The following is a 15,105-nucleotide window of genomic DNA, read 5'->3' as shown; positions in this document are numbered from 1 at the left end:
CGTTTCTGTTTCGTTGAGCAGGAAACCTCCACAAAAATCATTCAAGGACCCACATACTGACACAACTGAACCCATGCAGCTGTTTTAGCAGCACGAAAAGCCACAACCAGGGTCTCCCCAGCCTCCCCTTTGTTCCACCCACCCTAACCAAAACCTACGTACACGAGTGGAGTAAACGTCAAGGCCATCAGGCACTGGGCATCACTTCCTGGGTAATGCACAGGAGGCGGCAGGGGCAGCAGCCCCCAACCGCAGGGGCCAGGGAGGAACGGGGCCCCCCGGGCTGGCGCTGCTCTCTGGGCAAGTCCTGAGCAACCCCTCCAGGGGAGGGAAGTTCCCCGCGCCCAGCAGGGCCGCAGCGTCCCGGAGGAAAACGGCTGACAGGAGGGCTGTCTCGCTCGAGGGCAGCAGGGGAGCAATCGCCCCCATCTTCATCTTCTGGGACTTGCTCCACGGCTGCCTGTCTTTGTCAGGCAGTGGCTCTCAGACGCGGCTCTCGCCTCCGGAGCCTGGGAGGACCGAGGACGGCCCAGAGCCAGCCCACTAAAACGAATAGCGCAGTAAAGTGAGTCACATGATTTTTTTTGGTTTTCCAGTGCCTATAAAAGTTATGTTTACAAGATATTAAGTGTGCAATAGTTTGATGTCTAAAAAAACCCAATGGACTTACCTTAATTAAAAAATACTTTATTGCTAAAAAAAGCTAACCATCATCTGAGCCTTCAGCAAGTCCTAATCTTTTTTGCTGGTGGAGGGTCTTGCCTCATTGTTAATGGCTGGTGGGGGGGGGGGGGGGGGGGGGCGGGCCGGGGGCAGGAGGACGCTCAGGCAGCAGAGGAGAAGATATGACTGCGCCTCAGGACCGGCAGCCTCGGGGGTTTGTGATCGGCCTTCGCTGCCTCCTGGCCCAGGTTCCAGAACTCCGGAAGGGGTGAGGCAGGGGCATGGAACTTGGGGCACAGGGGGACCCTCAGCCCTGCAAGCTGCCCCCTTCTTTTCCCCCGCAGCCCCCTCCCTTCTCCTCTGGAAAGCAGCATGACCCAGGACACCCCCGACATGGGCTACAGCGTCAGGGCCGGGCAGCCTGAGTGGAAACCACCTCCCCTGCCGGATCCGGGTGGGGGTGGGGTCTCCTCTGCCGGCGGGAGGGGGCGTGGGGGCCTTTACAAGAAGGGAAGCAGAGAGGTCAGGGGCAGCTCCTTCTCCCCGAGCAGCGTGTCCCGCTTGAGGCTGCTGCCCTTGTTCACCGCCTTGATCCTGAGCGCCAGCTTCCGCACGCTGGCCGGCCCCAGGCCGTCGAAGAAGAAATCCTCGTTGAAGACGGGGTGGCGGCTGTTCTTGACGATGGTGCTGCGCTGTTTCTGCAGCTTGCCGGGCACCAAGCACAGGCCCACACAGCAGTTGATGCTGCGGGCGTCGCAGAGCCGGTCGTAGAGGCCCTCGGCCGCCAGCAGGCGCACGCGCAGGCGGGCCTGGGCCGCCTCATACTCCGCCAGCAGCCGCACGCTGCCCCGCGGGCCGATGCGCACGGCGTGCTCCGCGCGGGGCGCCGCGCCGGGCTCGGGGCCGGGCTCCGGGGTGGCCCTGCGGGCCAGGCGGCGCCGGGCCCCAGGGCTGGGGTCCGGCGTGCTGTCGTCGGCCGACAGGGAGCCGTGGCGGCCCACCGAGTGCTTCAGCTGGCTCACCTTGGCCTGGCTGTCCTGGGCGAAGCCTTTGAGCAGCGACACGGAGCGCGAGAGCAGGGGAGACCCAAACGGCGAGGACTCGGCCGAGGACCCCGTGTCGCTCTCCCCGCCACTGACGCAGCGGCCGGGGCTCATGAGGGCACCGCCGGCCTCCCTGGGCGCCCCATCGCCCCCGTTGGCCTTGACGCCCCCCCGACGGCGCCGGGTGCCCGGGGAGCCCACCTGCGCCAGAGCCCCGTGCTCGCTATGGAACAGAGACTCCTTGCGCCGTGTGTGGGGGCTCTCGGCCAGCGTGGCGAAGCCATAGGACGTCTGGGCCTTGGGCACCGAGGGCAGCGACATGGCCCCCTGGGCCTGGGGGTCGGCGTTGGTGGCCGCCTCCTCGGCGGTCCAGTCCTCCGCGCTCTCGATCTGGATCACGTGCCTGGTGGCCGCCTTCAACAGGCTCCTGCTCTCGGCGGCCAGCTTGGCAGGCAGCCGGGGGCTCCGGGGGGCGCGGCGGGGCGCGGCAGGGGCCAGGTTCTGCTCCGGGGTCGAGGGCCCCAGCTCAGCCGGAGGCTCCGGCTCCGCGGGGCCGGCGGGCAGCTTCGGGGGGATGAAGAAGTCTGGGATCTTGTCGGGCGTGAGCACGTTGCTGTACAGGGGCCCCTTGGCGGCCCTGTCCCCACCCTCGGCCCCCGTAGCTCCATTCTCCCCTGACCCACGAAGCCGCTCCAAGAACCACATGTTGGTTTTCTTCATCGGGGCGGAGGCAGAAGCCTGGAGGGATCTGCGGAGCCCGGGGAGAGAGGCGGGGGTCGGGAGCTGCAGGCTCCCCTGCACGCGGGGGCTGGAGGAGGGGCTCCCGGCACCCGCTGGGGGGAGCCCTGCAGGGGGCCAGCGGGGGCAGAAGGCGCTGAGGCCCAGGACAGCGGCGGGGTGGGCTCGCCCTCCCCTCCCCTCCCCGGAGGAATCGCGCTTAACTTGCAAGTGCCGAAGCCCGGCCCGGGAGGTGGGGGCGGCGCCGACTCTCGGGAAGCTCCCAGGGGACTGCGGCTCCACTCTCGCCCCCACCCCCGTTCTGAGGATCTCAAAGCGCTTTCTAAAGGGGTCCGCGCTCAGTCCAGGGGGAAGACACCCCAAGGCGTACGGTGGACCCTGGGGTGTCCCAGCTCCGCCCCTCCCCAAGCTCCCACCCACCTGTGGCTTCTCCCGGGCCGAGGGTCCAGGCATCGGGGTGAGGGAAGGCATCGAGGTGAGTCTGGGGGCTGGCGGCGCGGCGAACCGACCCCTTCCCTCCTGACCCCCACCCCGCCCCGCGGGACTCGGCTGGGGGTGGGGGTGGGGTACTAGCAGCCCCCGCGGAGCGTGGCGGGGCCCCGAACTCACCTGCCCGGGGACGGTGGCCGAGGCTGGCTGGTCCGCGGACACGCCGGGGTCTCGGCGCAAAGGCTGGGGGCGCGGGGACGCGGGCGCAGCCTCGGTCGGGCGGCAGCGGGCGGGCCTCTCACTGTTGTGGCCTCTCCCGTTGCGGAGCACAGGCTCTGGACGCGCAGGCTCAGCGGCCATGGCTCACGGGCCCAGCCGCTCCGCGGCATGTGAGGTCTTCCCGGACTGGGGCACGAACCCGCGTCCCCTGCATCGGCAGGGGGGGGGGGGGCCGCCCCCCCCCCCCCCCCCCGCCGCGCCCCCGCCTCGCTTGCCCCGGGGACCGGGCGGGCGGTCTGCGCAGCCCCCGGCGGGCAGAACCGAGGAGCCTCGCCGGGACTCGGGGACTGAAGGGGTGGGGGGAAGGAGGCAGGTGGTGGCGGTTTGCTGACGCCCCTAGAAACCCCAGGCCCCTGCCTCAGTTCGTCTGAGGGCCATTTCCCGACTTACGCTGACGAGTAAAAGAACAGCAATAATAATAACGGCAGCTGAATTTATTACCGAGCACTTTCTCAGTTCCAGGCCCTTAGCGCCCTCCCCCCAACTCATTCCACAAAAACCGGCGGGTACGTCCTATGGCTGTCTCCAGTTTGCACATGAGGAAGGTGAAGGTTTCTTTCTAGAAACAAGGAGCTAGCCGCCGAGACGCGGCTCGGTGCAGACACCCGAGAAGCCGGCCAGGGCGCTGCTCCTTCATGGGAGAGATGTTTATCGAGCACCTACTGGACGCTGGGAACATGGCTGTGACTGGCATGCAGCTGCCAGCTTTGTGATGTGTCCTGGTCGGAAGGATGCCAATACAGAAATACACAGGTAAATACTAACCGTAGGTTTGGTGGCTCCCATGACAAAATGTAACAGGAAAAATGTGATTCGGGGAGAAAGGAGAGAGTTCAGTTCACAGGTAGATAAACCAGCAAGGGTAAGACCAGGAGACTCAGGCCTGGCAGCTCTGAGACCACAGCGTGTCTTGGGATTCCACCCTCCACCCTTGTGGTCTGCTGGCCCCCCTCTTCCTCACTCCTTCCTCCCTCCCAGCCTCAGTTTCCTCTTCTGGAATCCAAGGCCGAGTGACCAGTCCCAAGTCCAGCAAGATAATGTATTGCCAAGACTGATGCAGAGCAGGGGATGCCTAGACCTTATTTAATTATCATATTCCAGGAGCCTCCTCTCTTCCAGAAATGTCCCCGAGCGTCGTCGCGGCTGGAGCTGGGATGGGGGCTGGTCTGGAGCGACTGCTGGTTCAACAGCAGAAGAGGGGACAGGGGGCGGACTGAGCTGGAGCTGGACAGAGGCCCCTCCAACACTTCCACTTGACCTTGGAGTGAGGTGGGGCTTAGAATCCCATTGTCCAGATGGGGAAAGTGAGGCTCCCTCAAGAGGCCTGTCTCAACTTTGCTCACCCAGCAAACATTGAGCCCCCCTTTGTTCTGGGGGCAACAGTGGCGTGGCCACACAGTCTGACAAAGGAGGCAGATACCAATGAATGCATCACTTCACTGCCACCTCCAGGAAGCCTGCCCTGCCTGCCCCTGCATCACAGCCCAACAGAGCCCGGGAAACCTTAACTTCGGCTCTCATGAAAAATACCCTCGAGCAATTACTCAGTTGATGTCAGTCACCCCCGCTGGGCCTGGAGTGCCACAGTAGGAAGGGTGACCCTAGAACAATACGCTTCCCTGCAGGGGCCTCGAGCCACCGCCAAGGATGGCGAGGTGACCGGCTCAGGCGTCCTGATGACAGGCTGGCCTGGGTACTGGGGCTTCGCTCCCCACACACCCTCGCCTCGCTGGGAGCGGGGGTCTTCCTCCCAGCTGGGTTGGGGGAGGAGGGCAGTGAGAGTTTATTCTGTGCCGGTCTCTGCGCTGAGTAGCTCAGGACGCTAGTCCGGAGCCTTGTATCCGGGTTCAAATCCTGGTGCCAACTATTCCGGCTTTGTGACTTCTGGCAAGTGTCCAAATCTCTCTGTGCCTCTGTGTCCTCAGCAGTCCGTGGGCATAACACCTGCCCCTGAATTGCAGCGTCAGAGTGAAGATTCCACAGGGTGAGGTACTATTTGCAAAACGCTTAGTATGGGGCCCAGAAACGTGTGAGTTAAGTGCGGGTTCCACAGATGCTGCTACCGGTGTAGAAGGGGACTCAGTGGGCGAGGAGCCCCAGGACCTGACCCCACCACGGCCCAGCTCAGCCGCAAGCCCCACTCCTATCCCCACCCTATCACATTTGGGGGAACTGAGGCACGGCAGGGGGTGGGGAATGGTGCCAACTATTCCTGCTGTGTGACTTCTGGCAAGTGTCCAAATCTCTCTGTGCCTCTGTGTCCTCAGCAGTCCGTGGGCATAACACCTGCCCCTGAATTGCAGCGTCAGAGTGAAGATTCCACAGGGTGAGGTACTATTTGCAAAACGCTTAGTATGGGGCCCAGAAACGTGTGAGTTAAGTGCGGGTTCCACAGATGCTGCTACCGGTGTAGAAGGGGACTCAGTGGGCGAGGAGCCCCAGGACCTGACCCCACCACGGCCCAGCTCAGCCGCAAGCCCCACTCCTATCCCCACCCTATCACATTTGGGGGAACTGAGGCACGGCAGGGGGTGGGGAAAGGCACCTGGGGAAGGTCCCGAAGGCCTGCCCTGTGGGGCTGGGGACCCCACCCTGGGGGGGGCCCTTCCAGCTGGTCAGCTCAGCCCGGAGCCCAGCTCCATGTCCCTTTCTGTAAACAGGAACCTCTCCTGGTCCACAGAGCCCTCAGCTGATGGGCGTGGCAGCCCCCCCAGGACTCTCCCCCTCAGCAGCAGCCGTCTTGGAATCAGAAATGGGGAGGCTGCAGGATGCAGGCTCAAGCTGGAGAGAGGGCCCCCTCCACCTCAGGCTGGGTGGCCTTTATCCTCAACACCCTGCCAGGGACCCACTGAATGGGGAAGGGGATGTGGCAGACCTAAGGGTGGCTGGGAGGAAGCACCAGGAGGTGGCTTGCAAGAGATCTGAGCTCCAGTCCAGAGGGGCCACCTGGTGCCCATTTGGCTCCCAGCAGTGGCCTCCCCTCTGAGCTCCGCCTCCTTCCCTGGAAAAGGGGGAGCAGGCCTGTCTGCAAGCTCCCAGGAGGGTCCCGGGCCCACCAAGGCACAGGGTAGCCCGCATCGGGGGAGGGCCATCATCCCCAGTTTACAGAGCAGGACACTGGGGCACAAGGGAGGCCCAAGCCACAGGGCACCCAGTTCAGAGAAGGGAAGCTACTGGCCAAGGTGGCACGGTGGAGTTTGAACCCCCGTCTCTACTGCCTCCCTACCCAAGTCTCCCTGAGGGCAAAGCTGGGGCAAGCAGCGTTTGTTGACTGAATAACTGAAGGTAGAATGGGGCAGGAGCCAGCTGTGCGGGACCCAGGCTCCCAGCCCCCGCCACCGTGGGGCACCCCAGGCCTGGCTTTCCCAACTTAGGGAGCAGGATAGGGAGGTGACGGGGTTGGAACCCAGGCTCTGCCATCTCCCAGCGGTGTGGCCTTGGCAGTGACCTCATTCCTCGGAGCCTCTACTTCCTCATCTGTAAAGTGGGGAGAAGTTCAGGACTGCAAGTCTGTGCAGTTCTTAGCACATGCCCGGCGTGGGGTGCTAGATAGAGACTTTGAAGGGGAGCCTGGGCCTCAGAGGACCCAGAGCTAGGGATGAATGGCCTACAAATTTCCAGAATCTGACACTCGCCCCCCACCCCCCACCCGGTCCTTTCTGCCCGCCACCCCCCAGTCCCATGCTGTCCCCCACAGCTTAATTCCCACTTGGGAATCTTATCACCTCTGTGCTCAAAAGGCCCCAAGCGGCTCTCTCTGGCACCAAGCTTTGCCCAGCTGTGCCCCCCCACTCCACCGCCCCTCTGATCTCCCTTCCAGCCGCTCTGGCCATCCTTCTGTCTCCTGAAGAGGCTGTGCTCCACACACTCAGGGCCTTTGCACACACCATCCCTTCCGTCCAGATCTCTCTCCTCCTCTCTCGGGGGCTCCCTGCTCATTCTCCTGGATTTCCTGGGGCCCCTAAGCTCCAGGCCCCTAAGTTCCCTTCCCATGGTTGTCATCACACACTTAGCAGTGACATGCTAATTAATGTCATTTGACAAACTCCACAAGAGCGGGTCTGTCTTGGTCACCATTGCATCCCCATTACCCACCAGGGGTCCTGGCAGGTGGACAAGAGGAGGTCATGAAGGCAGATTAAAGGATATTAGGATGGGGGTGTGGATGGATGGACAAATGAATGGTGAATGGGTAGTTAGATGAATGGATGTGCGATGGATAGGTGGGTAGACTGATGAACGATGGATGGGCAGGTGGATGGGTGGGTGAGTGGATGCATGGATGGGTAGATGGATGGGTGGGTGGGTAGGTGAGTGGATGGATGGATGGATGGGTGGATTGGTGGCTCTGTCTCCAGGTCTCTGAAGTAAGAGTTACAGGCAGACCAGAGTGGCTTTCACTGCCCACACCCTTACCAGGTCCCTCCACAGCCTGGGACAGAGCCTGCTGACAGCAGAGAAAGCACAGCCCCTCCCCAGAGCCAGACCCTGGGTAGGGGTGTGGCCCAGCCTGGCAGGGATGTGGTGAGGCTTGGGGTGCCTTCCTTGGGAGGGATGCCTCCATGTTTGTGGGAGGGGTTGAAGGAGGGTCCTGGGGAGAGATGGGGGTCTCCCTGGGAAGTAGAAATCATGTGAGGGAAGGTCAGGAGAAGAGAGTCGGGTGCCAGAGCAAGGAGCTGGGCATGCGGGAGAGGTAGGGGCTTTGAGGTCGATAAAGGGGCCTGAGAGACAACTGGGGTCTTCTCAGGAAAATGAGGACGAGAGACGTTGGGAGACCGAGAAGTCAGGCCGTCTTTCAGGACAAGTTAGGAGCTATTTGGAGAAGAAAACAAAGAGCTTTTTGCCAGATATCTGGGGGTATCTCGAAGGACAGAAGTTTCTGGCATTGGGGAGATAGAGTGTTTCCAAAGAGAAGCTGGGGGTATGTTTAACAGAGGAGCTGGAGTGTGCTTTATCTCAGGATAAGATTGAGATTCTGGGAAATGTCAGGGGATTCGGCCCCCCACCCCAACAGGGGCACAGCCAGGGCCTGGCTGCCTCTTCCTCCCGCCACGGGGAGGCCAAATCCGGTGCTGCCTTGGCTTCCCCCCGCAGGAGACTGAACCCAGACCCCCACCCCGAGAGGGCCTTGTAAGGCGCAGGACGGCTCACGCGCCCCGTGGTCATTCCCAGGTTTAATTACAAACAAGAGTCCAAGTGTCCAGTGCAGGTTGACAGCTGGGAGGGCGGGGGCCTCACGACCCCCCCCCCCCCGGGTCCGTTGTCTTGGGGTTGCCTGGATACCCCCCCGTCATCCCAAGGCTGCCCCCCACTTCCACATCAGCATTTGCCCTGGCCTGAGGGCCCAAAGCACCTCGATTCTCCCCCCAAAAGACAACTGTGCACTAATTTTTCAGGCGGAAAATCTGAACCCGGCCAGGACAGGAATCCATCTCCATGCCAGGGAACTGGGGACCCGCTGGTTCCAGGGAGGTGAGCTGACGTCCAGCCGGGAAAGGAAACGGTGCCTCCTTGCCCCATCAGGAACCTAGGCCAGGGCTCCGAGATAGATGGCTGCTTTTTGATATACTTTCTTTAAAGGCGAGAAAAGGCTCTGTCTTTGGTATGTGTGCCCTCACTCCAGGTGAAGGCTGGCGGCAGGCAGAGGGCTCGGTGGGAGAAAGGGGTCGTGGGCTCCGTCTCCTGGCGGGCTTGACCCAGCCCAGCCCAGCCCAGGGCCAGCTGGAGAAGGAAGATTCCAGAGACCCACGCGGAGGAAGGAGAGACAGCGGCGATTCCGGCCCGACCAGGGTCCAGAGAAAGGCTGAGGGCCCCTAAGGCCACCACAGGGCCATCGGGGGGAGCGGGGACAGGAGCCACATGCTGAGAGCCACAACCTGGGGGAGAAAGAAGGAGAGGCCAAGGCTCAGCAGAGACAGCAACCGGAGACCCGGCTTCAGGTGTCAGAGACCTCAGTTACAAGGCAGCAAAGTGAGCCAGCGTCAAGCCTCAGGCTGAGGGCCAGGGTTCGAGTCCCAGCTCCTCCGTGGTCTTGCTGTGTGACCTAGGGTAGTCCCTTAACCTCTCTGTGCTGCTGAGAACGCTATTAACAGTGCCTTTGTCAGCGGTGCATGGGAGTCAGTGAAGACGTGGAGAGGGGATGAGCTCAGGGCCTGGACGCAACAGCTGCTGCGTTAGCAGCTATGACTGCTGCCATCAGTGTTGCTTCTCGGGTCACAAACAACTTAGGGAGTAGAAGGGAAGCAGGTCAGACCCCGGCACGTGCACACACATGGCCCCACGGTGCCACAGATCGTTTCAGGTGTGCCACAGGCCACCCCCATCCCTGGAGCCCTGCCCCAGATTGGGAATCCTGTCTCTGCCTGCGGTGGTGGCCGAGGCCTGGCTGGGGGCAGGGAGCAGGCCAGCGCTGAGTGGGGAAGGAGGCAGGAAGAGACTGTTGTCATGGGGACGGGAGAGCAGCCCAACCTGGCCCAGAAGCGCCTCTCAGCCTTTGGGGAAATTCCACCAACCCCTTCCCTCTGCGAGCTGAGCCCCCGGCTCACAGCTTCCCTGTATCCCCGGGTCCTGCCTCTGTCTGCTCCCCAAAGACTGTGGCTGCCACCCAGACACCTCTGCGCCCCAGCTCAGCCGCATCCTCCCCTGCCTAGCCAGGCCCCCACCTCATTCCAGCCCCGCCAGACCCACCTGCTCCGGGGGCTTTTTACCCCCAGTTAAACACAGAGTTACCCTAAACAACTCAGAGCACGACTGCTGATGGGGACAGGTTTCCTTTGGGGGTGATGGAATGCTCTGGAATTAGATGGGGGAAGGTGGCACAGCTCTGTGGAGACACTGAAACCCACTGAGTTGTGGGTGAATTCTGTGGCATGTGCATCTTAGTGTTTAAGATGAGAAAAGTCTGGCAAATGGGGGCTGGGAGCCCACGGGGCCGGACGCACCTGGCTCAGGGTTCCCGCTTGACGACACCACGCAGGTGCAGCTCGCTCTCGGCTGCCACGATGGGCTGCCCGTTCTGCAGGTGGTAGTCGATCAGGTGGCTGATGCTCTCGAAGAGCACGTCCTTGGTCCGCACCTGTGGGGCCACAGGCCTCAGCATCACCACCACCAGGAGCTTGTCGGAGAGGCAAACTCTCAGGCCAGCCCCAGACCTGCTTACGGGGAGCTGCGTCCTCACGAGCCCTCCGATAGCTCGCGCTCAAGGCTGAGAACCACTGGGTCAGAGACTTCAAACACAGAATCAGCCTCAGAATTCCAGAACTACGTGTGGACACAGGCTCCAAAAGCACCAGCGCTCTGGGGCCACGCTTCCTGTAGCGGGTTGAATGGTGCCCCCCCCCCAAAAAAAATATATGTCTACGTCTTAACCCCTGAAACCTGTGAATGGGCTCTTGTTTGGAAAAGGCCTCTTTGCAGATGTGATTAACATGGGTTCACCTTGATGGATAAGGAAGATGTGGTCCACAGGTACAACGGAACACTACTCAGCCATAAAATAGAATGAAATAACGCCATTTGCGGCAACGTGCGTGGACCTAGAGATTATCACACTAAGTGGAGTAACTCAGAGGGAGAAAGACAAATATCATATGATAGCACTTCTATGTGGAATCTAAAATATGATGCAAATGAACTTATTTACAAAACAGAAACAGACTCATAGACATAGAGAACAGGTCTGTGGTTGCCAAGGGGGAGCGGGGTGGGGGAGGGAGGGATTGGGAGTTGGGGATTAGCAGATAACCATTATATAAGTGGAGTAACTCAGAGGGAGAAAGACAAATATCATATGATAGCACTTCTATGTGGAATCTAAAATATGATGCAAATGAACTTATTTACAAAACAGAAACAGACTCATAGACATAGAGAACAGGTCTGTGGTTGCCAAGGGGGAGCGGGGTGGGGGAGGGAGGGATTGGGAGTTGGGGATTAGCAGATGCAAACCATTATATAGAGAATGCATAAACAACAAGGTCCCACTGTAGAGCGCAGGGGACTATATTCAATATCCTGGGAAAACCATAATGGTGAAGAATATAGGAGAGAATGTACATGCGTATGTATAACCGAGTCACTTTGCTGTACAGCAGAAATTAATACAGCATTGTAAACCAGCTACACCTCAATTTAAAAATTAATTTTAAAAAAGAGTAAAGAAGGATGAGTTCATCTTGGATTACTCAGGTGGCCGCAAATCCAGTGGCCGGCATCCTTATAAGAAGAGAAAAGGCTTGGACACAGAGGCACAGGGAGGGGCCACGAGAAGACAGAGGCGGTGACTGGGGTGATGTGTCCACAAGCCAGAGAACAAGAATTTCCGGCAAGCATGAGATGCTGAGGGGGAGGCCTGAACCCAATCCTCCCTCAGAGCCTCAGAAGGAACCAGCCAGGCCAACGCCTTGGTGTCAGACGTCTGGCCTCCAGAGCTGGGAGAGAATAAATCTCTGTGGTTTTAAGCTGCCCAGTTGGTGATCATTTGGGAGGGCAGCACTAGGAAATGAATACACGCCAGCAATCTTGTAGACATGGATCTGCAAATCAGAACCACCAAATCTAAAAGCCACCTGCATCTTAGAACGAGAAAATCTTAGCATCCTGCGTATAGACCTGGACGCAACACACACCTGCTGGCCACCAGCTGCCAGACACTCATGGGCGATGCCAGACTCGCTGGGCACAAATCACCCGGGGAGCGGGCCGGCGATGCACATGCCTGGGCCCACGGCAAACCACCTATCTCCCAGGCACTGGGGACAGGACCTGGGAACCTGCATGTTAGCCAAGTATGTAAGGAGGTTCTGAACCTTCTACAGCGTCTCTCATCCTGGAGATCTGTTTACCCGAGAGGGGATTAGGCCTAGGGGAGAGCTGACAGCACGCCAGGCTGAGGTCCCAGCTGTGAACACTGCGATCAGACACGAGGAAGGAGGTGGCTCAGGGAACTGACAGAACAGGGGCCTGGAGCCGTGGCCCCCACCTGGGCCAGGCCACACAGTTGCCACCCCAGTGCACCCCGTGTAGGGCATGGAGCACATGCAGCCCCCCAGGGCGGCGCCAAGGATTCAGCTGGAGGTGGTAAAAGCACTCGGTAAACTCTGAGAAGGCCCTTAACACCCCACACTCCTTCTCACCAGGGAAACGCCCTACAAAGCCCAAGGCCCTTGGACAATGGAAAACCCTTCAAAACCCTAGCACTCCTTGTAGATTGGAAAATGCCTTGTAAACCCTAACATGCTTTAGGAGCTACAGAATATGCCAAACCTCACTGACTCAAGGAAGCTGCAAGATGCCTCACAATTTATGTACCACAAGGAGAGGAAAAAACCTCCAAGTTCAGTAATGATAAAAGTGATGCACTGGGGCTTCCCTGGTGGCGCAGTGGTTGAGAGTCCGCCTGCCGATGCAGGGGACACGGGTTCGTGCCCCGGTCCGGGAAGATCCCACATGCCGCGGAGCCGCTGGGCCCGTGAGCCACGGCCGCTGAGCCTGCGCTTCTTCCGGAGCCTGTGCTCCGCAGCGGGAGAGGCCACAACAGTGAGAGGCCCTCGTACCGCAAAAAAAAAAAAAAAAGGTGATGCAGTTGATGGTTTAAAAAAAAATCAAGACTTTAGAGATGTCAAAATGAGAGGCAAGTGTGTACCAGAGGGTTGAAGCAATTCCGTAACTTGCAGGCCCTGAAACTCCTTGTAAATGGAGACGTGCTTTGTGAACCCTCAGATACGTTAGAAATTGAAACGACCAAATTTATCGCTCAAAGACATCACTGTTTGCGAGATGTGTTAGCGATGATAGAATGTGGGGGGAAAACGTGCATCTTGCAAACGATGGAATATGGTACTTTGTAGGTCCTAAAAGGCCTTGAGATTGGAAAAGGTTTTGTAACCCCTCTAAATGCTTTATAGACTGGGAAGTCCTTGGTAAAACCTAAAAGCCTTCTAAAACTGCAAAATACTTTGTAAGTTCTAAAATACCGGGTAAAGGGAAACAGAGTAAAGGGCTCTGCGATCTGAAACATACTTCATTAAACTTAAAGGGCGCATAAAAGGCGGGCGCCCTGGGCCCCGGGCTGAGGGGAGAGGCCGGCTCCACACCTGCCCCAGGCCCTCTCCCCGACCCCACCCCACGCAGCCTCCGGCCCCGTCCCCGCCCCTGCCCCGCCCCCACGCCCGCCTTACCACGCCTTCGGGGTCCACGAGCAGCAGGTGCTTGGGCTGTCCTGCGTGCATGCCGGTGAGGACATACTGCCCCGGGTTGGTGACGCTGTCCCGCACAAGGAAGTCCCCGTCCACTCGAAGCAGTTTCTCCGCCGCCCGACGGCTCATCTGGCCGTGGTACCAGGGCTCCTGCCGCAGCTGCTCTTCCGTGGGGGCGATGGGGGCCCGGCGGGTCGGCGGGCTGGGCCACTGGTCCTCCACGGGAAGGGGGGCTGCCGCCGGACCCGCGGCCACGGAGCACTCGTGCAGCCTCAGGGCATCCTCGAAGGGTCCTGTGGGAGAAGACCGTGCGGGAGGCAGGGGGCAGCTGCCTCCTGCGGGGAGGGAGGGGCCTGGGCTGGGGGGACCTGCTCCTTCACCTTTTATTGGTTCTATTAGTAACGCAATATATTCTCTTGGATTTTCTAAGCATGTGCAAAGAACGAGCATGTCTTTCTTTCCAAGGTGCACACCTGCTTCTTTTTCTTGTCTTGTTACACTGGCTTCCTTCCCAGTGTTTATGCCTCTTGTTTCAGCAGCTCGTCTGACCGCACTGGCCAGGGCCTCCACTACATTCTCCACCTCGGTGGTAGGCAGCAGGCACCCCTTTCTTTTCCAAACTCTTAATGGGAAAGCTCCGGACGGTCTTCCTAAGTTTCCTAAGGCTCCCAGCAGGCACCATCGTGACACCGTGCAAGCCAGTCACCCTCTCCGAGATGTGGCCGCATAGCTCAAACACCCTGGAGTGCAGTCGCAGCCCTGACCCCTGCCCTGACGTGTCTGTGCTCTGCCTCCAGCCACCTTCCACTTCTGGTCCCTCCGGATCACTCCTCCCTGACTCCTCCAGTGACCTAGGGGAAGCGGACCCAGCCTCCCGCTCCCAGGACATGTGACCAGTCCTGGCCAATCAGCATATTCATCTCGCACCCCTGGCCTAGTGGTTGGCTGGGGGATGAGCACATGACCCGAGGAGGGCAAATCAGAGGCAACCCCAGGATTTCTAATGGGCGCCTGGCAACAAGCATCACTTTCTCCACTGAGGTTGCTGGACCATCTGGCTGGTCACCCAGGGGGACAGCCTGCCTCAGAAGGAGTTCACACCCGGAGCACCTCCTTTCCCATCTGAAATTGCTGTGAGGGGCCAGCAGGGCCACAGCAGGTGCAGGTGTCATGTCACTACTGTAATGACAAAAAAATCGAGTTGTCGGTGGGGGGAAGGAGGCTTTGCAAACTGTGAAGGAAGACATTTCCAGGGCTTCTCTGGTGGCACGGTGATTAAGAATCCGCCTGCCAATGCAGGGAACACGGGTTTGAGCCCTGGTCCGGGAAGATCCCACATGCCGCGGAGCAACTAAGCTCGCGTGCCACAACTACTGAGGCTGCGCTCTAGAGCCCGCAAGCCACAACTACTGAAGCCCGCGCGCCTAGAGCCCGTGCTGCGCAACAAGAGAAGCCACCGCAATGAGAAGCCCGCGCTCCCAACGAAGAGCAGCCCCCGCTCGCCGCAACTAGAGAAAGCCCGCGTGCAGCAACGAAGACCCAACTCAGCCAAAAATAAATAAACAAACAAATAAATAATATCGATGTTGTGGGAAAGGAGGGTATTTTGGACCCAAACCTCCCCCATCAGGCTGAGCCCTCCCTCAGGCTGGGGCAATCCAGAGGGAAGGAGGAATGGCCTCCACCATCAGCTAGTCACTTTATCAACGTGTGGATTAGGCCTACCTCCTCAGACTGGGGGTCCCCCATTAGGCTGG

At 59.7% G+C, this 15,105-nt stretch overlaps 2 protein-coding genes across 2 annotated transcripts in view; both read right to left on the bottom strand.

The window, feature by feature from the left end:
* Positions 1-1,163: 1,163 nt before the first annotated feature.
* Positions 1,164-2,429, bottom strand: C2CD4C (C2 calcium dependent domain containing 4C). The gene has a single exon (XM_007460426.1). It carries the CDS (start codon positions 2,424-2,426, stop codon positions 1,164-1,166), a length of 1,263 nt encoding a protein of 420 aa, XP_007460488.1. The 5' UTR covers positions 2,427-2,429.
* Positions 2,430-10,098: 7,669 nt separating this feature from the next.
* Positions 10,099-15,105, bottom strand: part of SHC2 (SHC adaptor protein 2) — a 29,094-nt gene continuing 24,087 nt past the window's right edge. Inside the window, exons 15-16 of the mRNA XM_007460455.1 lie at positions 13,331-13,641; positions 10,099-10,266 (exon numbers count right to left, since the gene is read on the bottom strand). Of these exons, the coding sequence (XP_007460517.1) occupies positions 10,099-10,266; positions 13,331-13,641 (479 nt within the window). The remainder of the gene's footprint in view (positions 10,267-13,330; positions 13,642-15,105) is intronic.

This window comes from Lipotes vexillifer, unplaced genomic scaffold (assembly GCF_000442215.2).
Source record: "Lipotes vexillifer unplaced genomic scaffold, Lipotes_vexillifer_v1.1 scaffold225, whole genome shotgun sequence".
Taxonomy (NCBI): domain Eukaryota; kingdom Metazoa; phylum Chordata; class Mammalia; order Artiodactyla; family Lipotidae; genus Lipotes; species Lipotes vexillifer.
The sequence above is the reverse complement of the archived record's forward strand: the minus strand, read 5'-3'. Positions and strand labels throughout refer to the sequence as shown.